The following is a 14050-nucleotide window of genomic DNA, read 5'->3' on the forward strand; positions in this document are numbered from 1 at the left end:
TACACCACACATAATGTATGATGCAACAGTCAATGGCAGAACTATAATTAAGTGCATCTTTAACTACATTAAATACATGTAGAGTGGACTTACTGCGAGGACCAGAGCCTGTGTCAAAGTAGGAGAACAGTGAGTCCAGCTCATCAGGACAGAACAAAGAGTCACGGCGAAACTTTGCTGCAGCTGCTGCAGAGACAGAAGAAATCAGAAGGAAATGAGAACTGCCAATATTTTTGGAATTCCCCTCTTTATGATCAATATAGGTTATCTTTACTTTTTTTTAAAATCACTATTCAGTAAACCATGTCCATGCCAATGATACTGAAAACCATCTCTACATTTAAGAGATGCACTGACCTGCAGTGAGGTTTGCAGGAGAGGCGCTGCCTCGCTCATAGCGATGATATTTCCTGCGGGCTTTGTTGGGAGCATGGACAGAGCTGTTGTTTCGCTGGCACTTCTTCACTCTCCAGGGGCGGGACTTTCTTTCACCTTCAGCCAGTGCTTCACACCCACTCATCTTCTTCAGATAGCGTTTTTCGACATATTTTGACTTGATCCAGGCCTCCTTTTCTTGCCTGTAGATGAGCACAAACATTAGAAACAGGCAAACAATACACACGAGCATAACGCAACGGAGCATTTTAAATTGTTCAAATGATTCTGGCAATCCATAACATTCCTGGGGGCTCCACTATGTTATACTTCTGATGGGATGGTTTATTTTGATTAACTATCAATGCAGCTAATCAGCCATTATAGGGATTTTTACTTGTTTTTAAACATATTGAAGCTACTACTGTAGCCACAGATGCCCTGGGGCAGACTGACAACAGAAGATTGCAGAAGTATTCTCATGTATACAGCTATATACAGTAGTACAGAACAAACTTTATCACTGTGGGGGGGGGGCATGTATGTCAGCAATTAGAATAATAATCAATCAGAGCATTGATATAGAAAAAATTGGCGCTTAGTGTGTTTTTGGAGTTATTTTGTGTGATTTGTTGCCTTGTTATGTCTTTTTTAAGTCATGTGCATTTTACTAGCATTTTGTTTGTTTTGGAGTCATTGTGTGCATTTCTTGTCATCCTTGTGTGTGTTTTTGCCTGTTTGTCTTGGGGCTGCACAAAGACATGCATATACTACTGCAGACAGTTTCCCATGTCTGCAGTAATATATGCGAGACCTATAATTGAGCTATTTTTCATGAATCGACCCCACAGGAAGTTAGTGAAGGTGCTTCAATGGCCACTGAATTAGTTGAAAAACAATATCCTAGATTACAGAAATGGTACGGGTGAGCAACATTTAAGAAAAAAATAATTAAAAGCACAGATAAGAAGATTTATTTTTATCAAGAATCCTGCTGGCTTCAAACTAACCTAGAACTGGAGGGTCCAGGTTTCTTTGCCCCTTGTTCTTCACAGCTGCCCTCATAAATGTGGTTGATCACAGTGTTGCCTAATTCACACATCATCTGAATGTAAGAGAAGAGCGGAAAGTCATGAAAAATAAAGTTGACCTATATTAGCAATTCACAAAAGGAATAATAAATGTAACTCTGTAGACAGGATATGCTGTAGGCACCTTGAGTAACTCCGGTTCCCATGAGTCTAAAGTCAGTGAGCGGACTTTAGAGAAGTGGACGCCTAAACTCCTGAAAGACACAGAAATGCACGTTAGAGTGTGGGAAGAATTTATAGCCAACCACAATGTTTTAACTAATTTGAATAAATGCCTGTAGTGAAAGCTACTTTTTGACTTCAAAGTATTATTTCTTGAACAACTATTAAAAATGACTTTTGAAAATTTACAATTGCACCCATAAGATCTAGTAGATAGTAGATAGTGGTCAACAGATTAACCTTTGTTGGCATTAAATGACACATGAACCTTTACTGAGAAGAAAAGGTTATGATCATCATTAATGCAGTGTGATGTATAAATTGACACTCTTTCTTTTAATCCAATCCTAATTGTCCCAAAGACTGCACAGACCATTAAAACTGGAGCCTGTTTGACAGAAAGTATTGTTTCTGTGCTCATTTCAAATTATCACTGCTTGCATACAGTACTTCCAAATCTATATGTGGGTAGAGATGTGGTGGCACAAAGTTTGTCCACTAGGGGCAGCCCAGTGTCAGCACTTTATGGAGACGACCTCTAAAGGAACACAGGGCAGAATTTGAGAAAAAAATAAACATTCATCTTAAGTTTTTTTTAATGCTAATGGTTGATGAAGCCCTCTAAACCAAAGAGAATGAGCCCACACATATTTTTACCTATTGCTTTGAAAAGATTGTATAATACATTTTGTACTGCTGTTCTGGGTCCGATTTCCCCGTGCAATTCTGCGTACATGAAGTCAAATGACACTGATGGTGACGTCAAATGATGCTGGTGAGTGTCCGCGACGGCATGGAGAGGCGTCCCACTACCCGAAATAAAAAAAGACTGAGAAGAAGACGGCTTGGAGACTGAAAGACAAGCACAGTGGAATAAACAACTGTTTGGTTCCACAGATAAATGCAGAAGCATCTGCATAGGTCTAGCAGTAAACAGTCACATGGACAACGAGTAAATAAATAACCGTGTCACAGTTGGAGGGCGGATCGAGTCGCATTTTCTCGTCCGTGTCCGACCCAATAGTCAAAACCTAATTTTTTTTCTCAAAAAAATTACATATTTACTTTTTAGTGGAAAGCACTAATTTTATTAATGAAAGACTGTTAACTCATTCAGTGCCAGCCATTTTCAGATTTTCTACCCCCCTCAGTGCCAGCCGTTTTTGAGCATTTTGACTGATTTTAAAGACCCACAGAATATTTTCTACTATGACTATCTGAAATCTGACACCAGATTCTGAAAGATTGAAGCCTCTACTTTCATCAAAAAAAATTGTTTCTGGCTCGTTTCATTCTTTTGTAATCAGCCGTTGAATAGAGGAAGTTTTACACATTTTCAGTTTCAGAGCAAAAAGCTGAGAAAAATCCTTTTTCTAAACCCTGTCAGTGACTTTAAAGCTATTTCTTTTGCTTTAGTGACAACGCTAACATCTGAACATTGTTTCCTTATATAAAACAAAAAAAAACACTGAGACCGGGCTTTTGATGGCAAAACTATTATTATTTTGCTATCTGCTTCAGAGTTGAATGGATTTCTTACTGTATTTTGGGCTTCCTCCAAGTTTCTCTCCCGTCAGTCTGCACACACCCAACTTCCTCTTCCTCCCGGACATGCAGAGTGTCACGGCGTTCTCCGTTTTTTTTTTGGTTTTATCTCACCATCGCCACACTATCCATGAGTTCCACATATGCTCTGGTCAAGTGTGCGCTGCTGGGAACGTCAACTCTGTACGTAGCGCCATTTTCTGTCCCATAAAAGCCTTTCCTCCTCTCCCTCTTAGCTCTGCTGAGCATGGATGATCTCTCATCCAAAGGTGCGCTACTACCTCCTACATGTCACCTATTATTTTGCTATCTGGCTCACAGGCTGGGGGTATTTTGTTTTCTAGTAATCCCCGTGAAAAAACGCAAATGATGAGTTATCTCGTCAATGGCACTGAGCATTTGGATTTGAAATGACGAGTTATCTCGTCAATGGATCTGAGTGAGTTAATGTCAACATCAGATCAGCACACGCGTAACAAGCAAACATCAAACATAAACAGGGGCGCAGTGCACGAAAGAAACCCATCAGATCAATTTACATAATCCATGTATCAAAGATAAGGATAATTCATGTTATTGTGCAGAAAAAGGAATGTTTCAACGGTGTATTCCTTTATAATTGTCCTCTGCTCTATTCTTCCTCCACTGTGGATCACAGCTGCTGCTGCAGCAGCAAGGGGTGCTAAATTAGCCACAGCAGCGGCAGCAGGAAATGAAGAACGCTGCGAGCAAACGACACTATGTGACCGAACCCGAACACAAATTCTAAATATCTGTTTAAACCCCAACTGCCCGGTGCCATTGGGTCCCGTCAAGGTTTGGTCGGGTATCCATCCTCTATCATCAGTATTTATTCAGCTGTGCTCCTGTAATAAACAAACAGATGATGTCCGCCCCCACGGCAGCTTGGCTGATGGCTGCAGTTACACTAACCACCGTGGTGTCACTATGGAGTCTGATTTCTAGATCCTGCCCTATGCTCCTTTAATGACAAGTCAACAAGAGATAGTAAAAATGTATCTTAGACAAACACAAAAGATACTGAAGGAGGTTAAAGTGTCCACAAAGATTTACAATTGTTTTTCTTTATCGTTTCTTCTTCAAAACTCAATACAACTATAAATCGGATAGTAAGAACCACACTGCTCCCATGGTTATAAGTGATACTGCTCATTTTCAGTAAGCTATCAAGTGTAAAGGAAAGAAAGTGTCTAATCACAATATTACTTATCTGATCAGAATACTTGTATCTGGGGCTCATCCTGAGTGTGTGTGTACATAAGTGTGTTTCTATGTAATGTGACTTGGTTTACCTGTGAATGCCTGAGCACTCAATGCAGAGCAGCACCCCCAGGTTGATAGAAGCCCAGCATGGAGCGGCTTGGCCACAGTCACTGCACAGCTCATTGCCAGCGAGGCTCTGAACCCGCTGAAGAAGGCTTTCTGCTCCTCCTCGGACTCCCTTGTCAGACCTGTCTGCCCTCTCTCTGGGTTCACTGGCAGAGTCGATGCTGCTGGTGGAGGGCGACGCTGTCCGATCCAATCGCTGTAGTATAGAAAACCAGCTGTTACATCAAGTTTCCATATCATCTCAAAACCAGTTTGAAGATTTTACATCTCATATTTGCTCATACCTCGATATAGTAGTTGTCTGGGATGTCTTTGTAGGCAGAGGCGATGCTTGCCTGAACTGCCTGGATCCAAGCCTGCCGCAACTTCTCAGACTCAGCCTGCAGCATACAGCTCCTGAAGGGTCACACAGGACAGGCGTGAAATCTTCTAACTGTTTAAAGGAGTGCTTCTTAAAGTGTGTATGGCGCAGGTGGGGCTTGAAAATTCACCTTCGTTCAAAGTGGGAAATATCCAAATAAGTTTGAGAACCACTGGTTTAAAGAGTGCAGCTTTTGTTCATGGACAATGACAAAACATTTTCACTCACTTACACATACACACTTACTTTGTAGGCGAGACCACCTCAAAGCAGAACCTTCTTTCATTGTCTTCACAGGGTTTTACTGAGCACAGCCTCAGATCCTCCACCACCACAGTCAAAGAGTCCTGGTACAGGCACAAAGGATAGCCATTAAAACTTCAAGATCTACTATCAATACAATAATACAGTTTAGGATGCAAACAAGCGTGAGAGGCAAGTTATAATAATTAAACGTTACCTTCAGTTTCTTCTGGTAGACCAGCTGACTGCTCTGAATAGAAAACCATCGCCTGAAAGAAGCCAAGACATGAAACTCTCCTTGTAAGATAATAGGATTGGACCAAATAGATGTTTTAACTCAAATAAAGGCAATTCTTACAGGCAGGGCACATCTTATAAAAACAGTTAGGATTATGTGGATTTGTTTTTGACTATTCACACCAACATGTTATTCATTACAGTTGGAACACTTGTTTTTATGCTTCACTCAGAGTGTAACTAGAGCACCAGTAAAAAAACTCCACTGTCACTTCATTGGAGATAATTATACATTCCAATGTGTTGGAACCTATAGACCAATCATTCTGCCTTTTAATAGATAATTAATAGTTTTACTTGAGACTGAATTATAGAGTTTCAAGATCCACAGAGTTTTTACTTTACCTGTTCCAGGTCTTGAAAGCATTGCTGGCTCTTTTGAAAAGGTACCCTTCCATAACCACACCGTTTGGTGCATCCACGTTAAATTCCAACTTGGGGTCATCGTATGAAAAGTCCTGTCAAAAGAGCATGTGAAGTGACAACCAGGAGGCTCTCTCAGTGTTTGCAAGAGACAAAAAGGAGCAGCATTGTAACAAGAAAAAAACTCAGTTCTTCAAAAAAGCATGAAAAAACACAGCATGATCCAGTGCAGATATTGTGAATCAATCCGTGTAAAGTCCAGGTGAACTCAGACAACGGAGGAAAGAGTGTTATCAGTAAAGCTTTTAGCGGCTGTGATGACCTGTATCTAATGCAAAAATGCAAACGCACACACTTTTCCTGCAGATTCTCTCTCTTTTCCCACAATAGTTGAGCGTATCTACCGTACTTAGAAGCTAAATCCATCTCTTTCCCTTTCTCTCATACATTTACAAAGAATGGACAGGGAGGCTGTAGATGCCACCTGCTCAGTGAAGTGAGAAATACAAGCAAGCAGATTAAAATGAAGGCCAAGGCTGAGGTTGGGTTTCACAATTGTTCGAGAAGCTTTGGGTTTAAGGTAAGGTAATACAGAGCACCTAAGCTGCACAAAGTAAACACATATTCACACACTGTTGTCACTCATTACATACTTTTGTCGGCCTTTATTAAAAACTATTAGTCATTTAAATCAATCCAGAAGAATTCTACACAAACAAATGCTTCTGATCGGGTAAAAACAAGAGACTATTCAATACTTGACTGGTATTTAATTTATGTTTTTTCTTTAGTAATATTAAATAACAAGTTATTCAAAAAGTATTTCTAAAATAAAAAACAATGAAATTCTAATCCTGCATGAAATCTGAGAAATTCCACAAAACTAAGAAACTGTAAGAAAGCCACTTTCTCATTGTTTCATTACCAGTAGAAAATGAGAAGCCCTTTCACCTGGAGAAGATGAAGGTCAGAGCACTCTGGGCATTATGTTCAGGCTTCTAAAAAACAAGTTAACTCTAAATCCTGATTTCTGAACCTGGAATTTAATCCTCACACCTCCGCAGTCTATTCCTTGATTTGGAAGAACAAGACGAAACACTTTTAAGTAAAAAGTTTGAATCAAAATGAAGCCTCACCAACATATAGTCCAGCCTGCCAAATATCTTCATCTTCACCACAGTGATGTCCAACAGCATCTCCAGACAAAAACTACTCAAACTATTAGCCCAGTATGGATAAATAACGTGATGATACAAATACCCAGAAAAAACACCAGCGTGCACATGCATCCCTTGAACGTGAGACTCTGTAATTGTGCTCGTGCCGTTCCTTCACTCTGCTCCACCCATGTGCTGCATGGGCCACGTGGGTCTGGCATGAGCCCTCATTAGCATACAGCTGTCCTTGTACCCCAATAACCCTATCAGGGCAGCAGTAGATCAAACACTTTCTCTTTTTATAGGCATGCCCTATCTGAGTATAGCCCTCAGAGTGATTTAGGTGCCCCCTCTAACCTCTGCCACAGTCCTGCAGCCTGGTGCTGTCTGAAGACCCAACCTTCCATCTGTCTGCAGTTCTTCAAACTGTTCCTGCTTAATGGACCTGATATTATTGGTCCCCAAACACCAGCCGTGGTTCTCGCTTCCCAGCTTAAATCAATGCGCACAGCACAAGAATGCAGCAGACAAGTGCGTTAAACGCAGCAGGCTGCACAACAGGTCATCAGCCCAATTGATGGCCTTGTTTGTCTGACCTGGCAACCCAGCATAAAGACAGCAATCAAGGGGGGCTGTTGTGTTGGAGCCTCACGCCTGGAGATTGAGTCACATTGTCAAACTCATGTTCCTTTGCCACAAACAGCCATGTTTCCTCTCTGCTACTCCAGACCAGTAAACTCCTCCTATCCAATGTCATCATTTACTCTTTGGTTCATTCTTTCACCACAACATGGCGTTTGCATGTACCGGTACTTAATGTATATGGTAACCTTACCTATCCACCTCATATTTACAGTCTGAACAACAGTCATTAGATATGTTAATAAGTGCACAGCCTATTGCAGAAGGTTGTGAAAGGTTTGAAGCAGAAGTTGTTGTCTGTCACCATGTATTATGATGAAGAGGTTTAAGAAGCCTCAGTATTTTGAAGTATTTCTATATATTTTTCTCACAGGAAGTTACATCCATAATTAGGAAGAAGCCACTCCAGGTAAATGGGAACAGGAAGATATAATACAGTATAGCTTTTTAACTTGTTTTGGGATTAACAGGGTGCAGAAATTTTATACGCATTGAGGATGACAGGTTATGAAAACTTTACTTTTGGATGTTGCTTACAATCAAAACAATTGAATGCCAATGCTTGCATCTATTATTTTTATTTATTTTTTAATATGATTGACTGATGCATGAATATTCTTTTGCATTCTTCATAAATTTGAAAGAAAAATCAAACATCTAAACCCTGACTTTTTTCTAGTGATTCAAAGCTGATCTCAGTGACAAACTAGGTTCCAGTTAACATTAAAGAAAATAATAATGTTACAAACCTTAGTTATGAACTGTTTGCAATGTACATTGTAGACTCCAAAAGTACAAAAAGTACAGCTAAAGATAATCACAATGGAGACAGTGTCGCCACAGCTCCCCAGGGAACCACAATGAAGTCCCTCACACATGACGGACTGCTGTTAATGAATGGGAGGAACAGAAAGATCCAGGGAGGGGCGCAGTAAGAATGGTTGAGGTGCCTTTACTTGAGAAGTAGAAAAAAGCATCCACCGTTTGGATTAAACACATGCTCTCATTACACTTTCATCCCATATTCCTCAAATGAGAAAACTGTTTCAGTTGAACATCTTATTAATAACTCTCTTGGTTTCTTACTTGGAATCTAATATTTACATAACAGTACCTTTTTATGGCTCCAATCCCATTCTCTCTTTATTCTGCTTTTATGTTCCGTCTGTGTTTGGAGTTGAAACTGGTATTGTCAGTTTATATGTCCTGTGATCTTTGTTCTATTTGTCACATCACATTCCCAGTTTCCCACCCTTCTGTGCATCACAACCCCATCTGTTGTCTCTAAAGAGAGCTGGCAGTGGATAAGGGAGGAAGACGACCCTATGTTGGCACAGCGTACCCTTATACCTCTTAAGTGATATGTGTTAAGCCTCCCTCACCAGTGCCGTGATTACAGAGCTTTGTTCCTTTGACGCTGCTGAAAATGGATCATTGCTGCATCTGTGTGTGACGATGTCTCATTTAGGAGCATTTGTACCTGAAAGTCCAAAATTTTGGAAAAAGTGAAAGCAGCTGAATGGTTTCAAAGAAAATACATCCAGAATGTTTTCCTTTCTATTAACCTTTAGGTTACAACATACTAATAAAAAAAATAATACATTTTCAGAAGATTACACCTTTTTTGGACACAGATGTTATTCAACTTGATGGCAGATACTGTAAATGCAGGATTGCAGTTTTTTTTTAATTTCTTGCTGAATAATCAATCAATCTCAATCAATCTTTTATTTGTATAGTGCCAAATCATAACCAATGGTATCTCAATAAGAATCAAGCAAGAGTCAAAATAGCTCAAAATAGCTCAATTTTAGGGGTTAAGACAGAGGTAGGCAACTTTCATCACAGCGAGACCACAAAAATGTGTTTGTTTGATGGGAGGGCCACATTATCAACATTCATGTCATCATTTAGAATGAAGAGCAATCTGAGCGTTAATACAGGAAACAACAAGAGTTTGTATAGTAATTTTGTGTTTTTCTGTCATTCTGTGTATGTTTGTTGTTGTCTTGCTCGTTGTGAGGCATTTTTTGCATTTCTGTAGTCCTTTAGTAAATTTTTCCTGTAAAATATATGTTTTTTGGAGTTACATTGTGTGATTGTGGTGTCATTTTGTTTGTTTGTTAGTAGTGTGGGTTTGTGGAGTAATTTCTTGTGTTTGTCTAATTTTTTTAATGTAATTTTGTATATTTTTACTGAGTAATTTTGTGTATTACTTTTGTCATTTTTTTCATTTTTGAAGTAATTTTGTGTGTTTTTGGAATAATTTCTTTTACTATATTTTACTGCAGTGTTGTAATTCTTTTTATTTTATATGCATTTTTGCTTTTGTTTTGTGTATGTTTTTTCATTTTGTACATTTACTATGGGGGCCAAATAAATTTAGACCGAGGATCGCATGTGGCCCACGGGCCACCAGTTGCCTATGTCTGGGTTAAGGGATCATTTCCATTTTATATCTATTTGTCCTTTACAGGGATAGACTCCAGCAGACCCTTTAACACTCTATAAACTCTGCCAGTCCTTCCCAAGGATAACGGCCAAAGACTAATGATCATCAGAGATACACACAAAGGGAGAACATGCAAACTGCACAAAGCAACTAAGACTTTTTTTTGCTGTTTGCATGTACTTTTTAAATGGGCCTGCAGACATCCTGTTTTCTCTCACAGATCAAAAAATGTATGAGAGGTAAAGTGGGGATGGACAAATGGATGAATGGACGGATGGATGACATTTTTATGACAGTTGTAAGAAAAAGCTCAGTAATAATTGCGATTTTTATCTTTCCAAATACAAGGTGACATTACGAACCAAAAAAAAAAGACAGTTGGATCCCCAAACTGAAGAGTGACAGAGATACAACATTTTTCAAGCAACTTTTAACTTCAAGAAATCCATGCAGAACTCCATGCAACTGTTTTTTTGACCAAATAAAAACAAATTTATTTTCTAAACTCAAACAAACCAAACAATCAAACTTTTGTTCACAGTCTAATTCCGGCCAAGCCACAGTAGCAGTATGAATTACACTAGCAGACAGTATTATGTTTGCACACAGTGGTTCATCCAAGCAAACAGCTTCTGCCCTCAGAATAGAAACGCACAAAACAAGTGCACTGAGCCTCCTCCAGCACACAACCAGCAACAGTGATAATGTTGTCCAAACATGAGTCACTAGAGCTGCACTACTTTGTCAAACTAGTTACGCACACACACGCGCACACAGAGTTTCTTCTCGTTTCATGACTGTTACTTAGAATAGTGGCACTCATTAAAGAATGAACATGAAGCTAGAGTGTGTTGCAGCATTGAAATAAAGAGTAAGACATGAGAAGGATGTTAGTTTGTACTGGTAACCCATATGTGTTGCCCCACTGCTGACGACTGATCTACATTCATACTGTCATCCATGTTTTTGGGGCAAATAATTAAAGCTTACAGAAGTAGTATTTGGTCAACAGAGCAAACCCCATGGACAAGTAATCTCACAAAGCCAAGCTTTTTAATCTTTGATAAAGATAAGTCAAAAACCACATTGTCGAATGTGCATTAACCTACTTACCAAACAAGCACACTTGGTTTACGAAGTGCTTTAACCTTTATGGTGGAACTAAAGCTCACTTCATGCTTTGTGCATGTTTTAGTAAATTTTGGCATAATGCTTTGTCACATCTACACACACCCACACACACACACCCACACTACATGTGCAAGCCCACTTTTAAAGGAATACTCCACACATTTTAAACACTGATAATGAATGAGTGTTTTGTTAAACAGCAACACAACACAAAGCAAAGAGCACAAATGTCAAGTATCGTGTATAAAAAAACTAATTTAACATTAAGTAAATGATGACGTGAAACAGTGCAATGAGGCTCCGAAGTCATTGTGTAGTGAAAATATATGTAAACTCACCTGCATAAGAGTCTGGAGGAGGATAGATGGGGTCAAGGCAGAGCACAAAGGAGAAAAAAAGAGAGAGAGAGAGATGCATGAGCAACATTTGCACAACATGACTGCACATGTGCTGTGGCATGTAAAATCTTCTTAAGTTCTAAAATTGGATATTATTTTTTCGGACCCCTGCGACGCTGAAAAAGGAGCAAGCAGGTCAGAAAAGGGATAGATAGATGGATATTTCTGACAGCAGTATTTTTTTTTTTTTTTTGATACGAGAAAATGTTTGCGTCTGTGGCCACTCAAAGGCAATACGGTCAGGCATCAACAAAGTCTGGCAGGAAGGATTCACTTGGCACATAAGGCTTGTAGGGAGAAGGGCCAACTGAGACAGTAGGACAGACACGTTTCTGGCATCTCATTCAGCAGCAGATGGATGGGTTTCATACATCTGTGCACAAATGGGAGTTTTGGAGGAATTGGGTTTGTGTGGCATGACGTAAACACACGAAAACCTCTTTGTGAAAATGTCATTTCTGCTACTTTGACCAAAAAATAAATAAAAATGCTTCTTTCATAGAAACCTATCTCAGTCTGAAGTTCCTGAGGACCACCTTGAGTTTTTTACACACTGAATATTTCAGGGTTGATATTGTAAACTGAGTCTACACAAGAAAGTATCTGCCGACAGCATAATCTGCAGTACAAAGAGTAAAAGAAGTTGAATTGTGTCTGTTCGGATCTTTGGTTTCAGCCCTCCAAAAAGGCTTGCCAGGCAGCACACTATGTCAGAACTCATGTTTGTCTTTGTTAGTTTTTATTCAAACTTCATTGATCACAGGTCATAAACCTGAAACTGAATAAATGCATCATCACAACACACTCATCAAACACCTATTATCGGTGTTAACAGGCTTGACGACGGTCCAAGTCTAACTGTGGGACTAGGGGCGCTGCACTAGTAGGACTTTTAGAACATAGTAACTATGGGTGTCCCAATCCGATATCAATATCGAATATCGGTCCGATATTAGCCAATTTTTTTTTCTTCTTCCCCTAATTCATTTTTTATTTATTTTATTCAATTATAGAATGCTGTAGATATTACGTTGATCTGAGTCACCACGACTACCTGTCAACATCAGTTCTTTCTATTTTAACTCAGATTAATAATTAATATTATTCATTATTAATTGCTTCGGCCTGTTAATTTTAGTAAGTGACCTCAAACTAACAGTGTCTCACCCTCTGCTGGATGAGAGCGTGTTTGTGCTCCAACTCTCTCTTCTCCATAGCTGAGTCGATGACCAGCTGATCCAGCTGCACAGAACAGAAGACGTGAAGCAGCAGTCAGTGGAAAGACAAAGCACAGAAAACCTGCAAAACGCTACAAGTTCAATATTCAGGACTATATTGTGCCTGCAGAAGAAATCAATCCAGCTGCCTGGTTTCATTCTTTATGTATTATCGCTGATAAAGGGCAGGATGTATTTGGGTATTTTCACCTGTGCAGCCAGTTTTTTCATGTATGGGTCGATCTCATCCAGGATGTTAAAGCCTTGTTGGAATAAAGTGTACTGAGCTCGCATGAAGGACAACATCTGTGTGAGAAAACACAACTAACCTCAGTCCAGAGACAATCTAAAGAGAAATACTGTATATACAGCATGATACATATGCAAAACAAATGGTTTTTAACAGGGGCTTGCTTCCCTACATATAGTCATAAAGAAGATGGAAAGATAAATCAGGGCTACTTACTGCATCCAGGATTTCAAACTTCTTCTTGGCCTGAAGCACATTGATCTGCAAAAGATTGATAAGATTGATATAAATGGTGTGAATTTTGCTTTACAAATGACTTATATAGTACATAAAGTGACATTAAATACAATTTTGTAATACAAATTAGATGTAAATTTGTAAAAATTCTGTTTTAGTCTATAATTCAAAATACATTTAAATTTCCAAATTAATGTTAAATATTTTTAGTAATACTAGTAATGATAATATAACAGTAGTAGTAAGAATATTAATTTAGTATGTATTAATTAATCACAAATTACACTATATTAATCATGTTGTAATTATGTAATAATAATAATATTGATAATGAGTGTGAGAAGTAATATTTGTATACAGAAATGCAGGACCGATTTCACTCTGAGGTTTTGAACCTGTAAAATCAGTGGGTCTGCTACTGCCCCCTACTGGGACACATTCAGTGTTACCTTGTGGTTGTGTCCTACCTGCAGCACATAGTCGAGGGCCAGGTGCCTAAAGGCTTTGCGGCTGAGGATGAGGGTCTGCGTTGCCTCCTCTGCTTCGTGCACCTTGTTTCGAGGTGCCTGTGCGTTCTTCACCTGTGCCAGCTCCATATCCTCACGGACCCGGTCAAACTGCTTCTTGGTGTCCTTGAACTTCCGCACATCTCTGATGGAAGGGATAAATCCTCCTATAAGGGATCTATTATTTTAAAGTAGCTACAAAAACTAACAGCCTCCACAGAGAACAATATCCCATCATTTAAGAAAACCTGGTGCCCCTTTTTACATTACCTC

The 14050-nt window shown here is 39.3% G+C and overlaps 1 protein-coding gene across 7 annotated transcripts in view; it reads right to left on the bottom strand.

Annotated features, from left to right (window-relative positions):
* Positions 1 to 14050, bottom strand: part of LOC114462956 (arf-GAP with coiled-coil, ANK repeat and PH domain-containing protein 3-like) — a 65289-nt gene that overhangs the window by 6711 nt on the left and 44528 nt on the right. For 5 of the 7 annotated variants that reach the window (XR_003674045.1, XM_028446096.1, XM_028446094.1 and 2 more), the window contains exons 6-19: positions 13739 to 13922; positions 13251 to 13295; positions 12995 to 13090; positions 12735 to 12809; positions 11508 to 11519; positions 5770 to 5882; positions 5345 to 5396; positions 5131 to 5231; positions 4808 to 4919; positions 4487 to 4719; positions 1591 to 1660; positions 1386 to 1480; positions 358 to 578; positions 94 to 186 (exon numbers count right to left, since the gene is read on the bottom strand). Coding sequence is in view for 6 of the 7 variants with exons in the window: in XM_028446096.1 (XP_028301897.1) it covers positions 94 to 186; positions 358 to 578; positions 1386 to 1480; positions 1591 to 1660; positions 4487 to 4719; positions 4808 to 4919; positions 5131 to 5231; positions 5345 to 5396; positions 5770 to 5882; positions 11508 to 11519; positions 12735 to 12809; positions 12995 to 13090; positions 13251 to 13295; positions 13739 to 13922 (1502 nt within the window). In the remaining variant the exon portion in view is untranslated. The remainder of the gene's footprint in view (positions 1 to 93; positions 187 to 357; positions 579 to 1385; positions 1481 to 1590; positions 1661 to 4486; positions 4720 to 4807; positions 4920 to 5130; positions 5232 to 5344; positions 5397 to 5769; positions 5883 to 11507; positions 11520 to 12734; positions 12810 to 12994; positions 13091 to 13250; positions 13296 to 13738; positions 13923 to 14050) is intronic. The other 2 variants (XM_028446097.1, XM_028446095.1) reach the window with 1 other exon arrangement.

The sequence above is a fragment of the Gouania willdenowi genome, chromosome 5 (genome assembly GCF_900634775.1).
Source record: "Gouania willdenowi chromosome 5, fGouWil2.1, whole genome shotgun sequence".
Taxonomy (NCBI): domain Eukaryota; kingdom Metazoa; phylum Chordata; class Actinopteri; order Blenniiformes; family Gobiesocidae; genus Gouania; species Gouania willdenowi.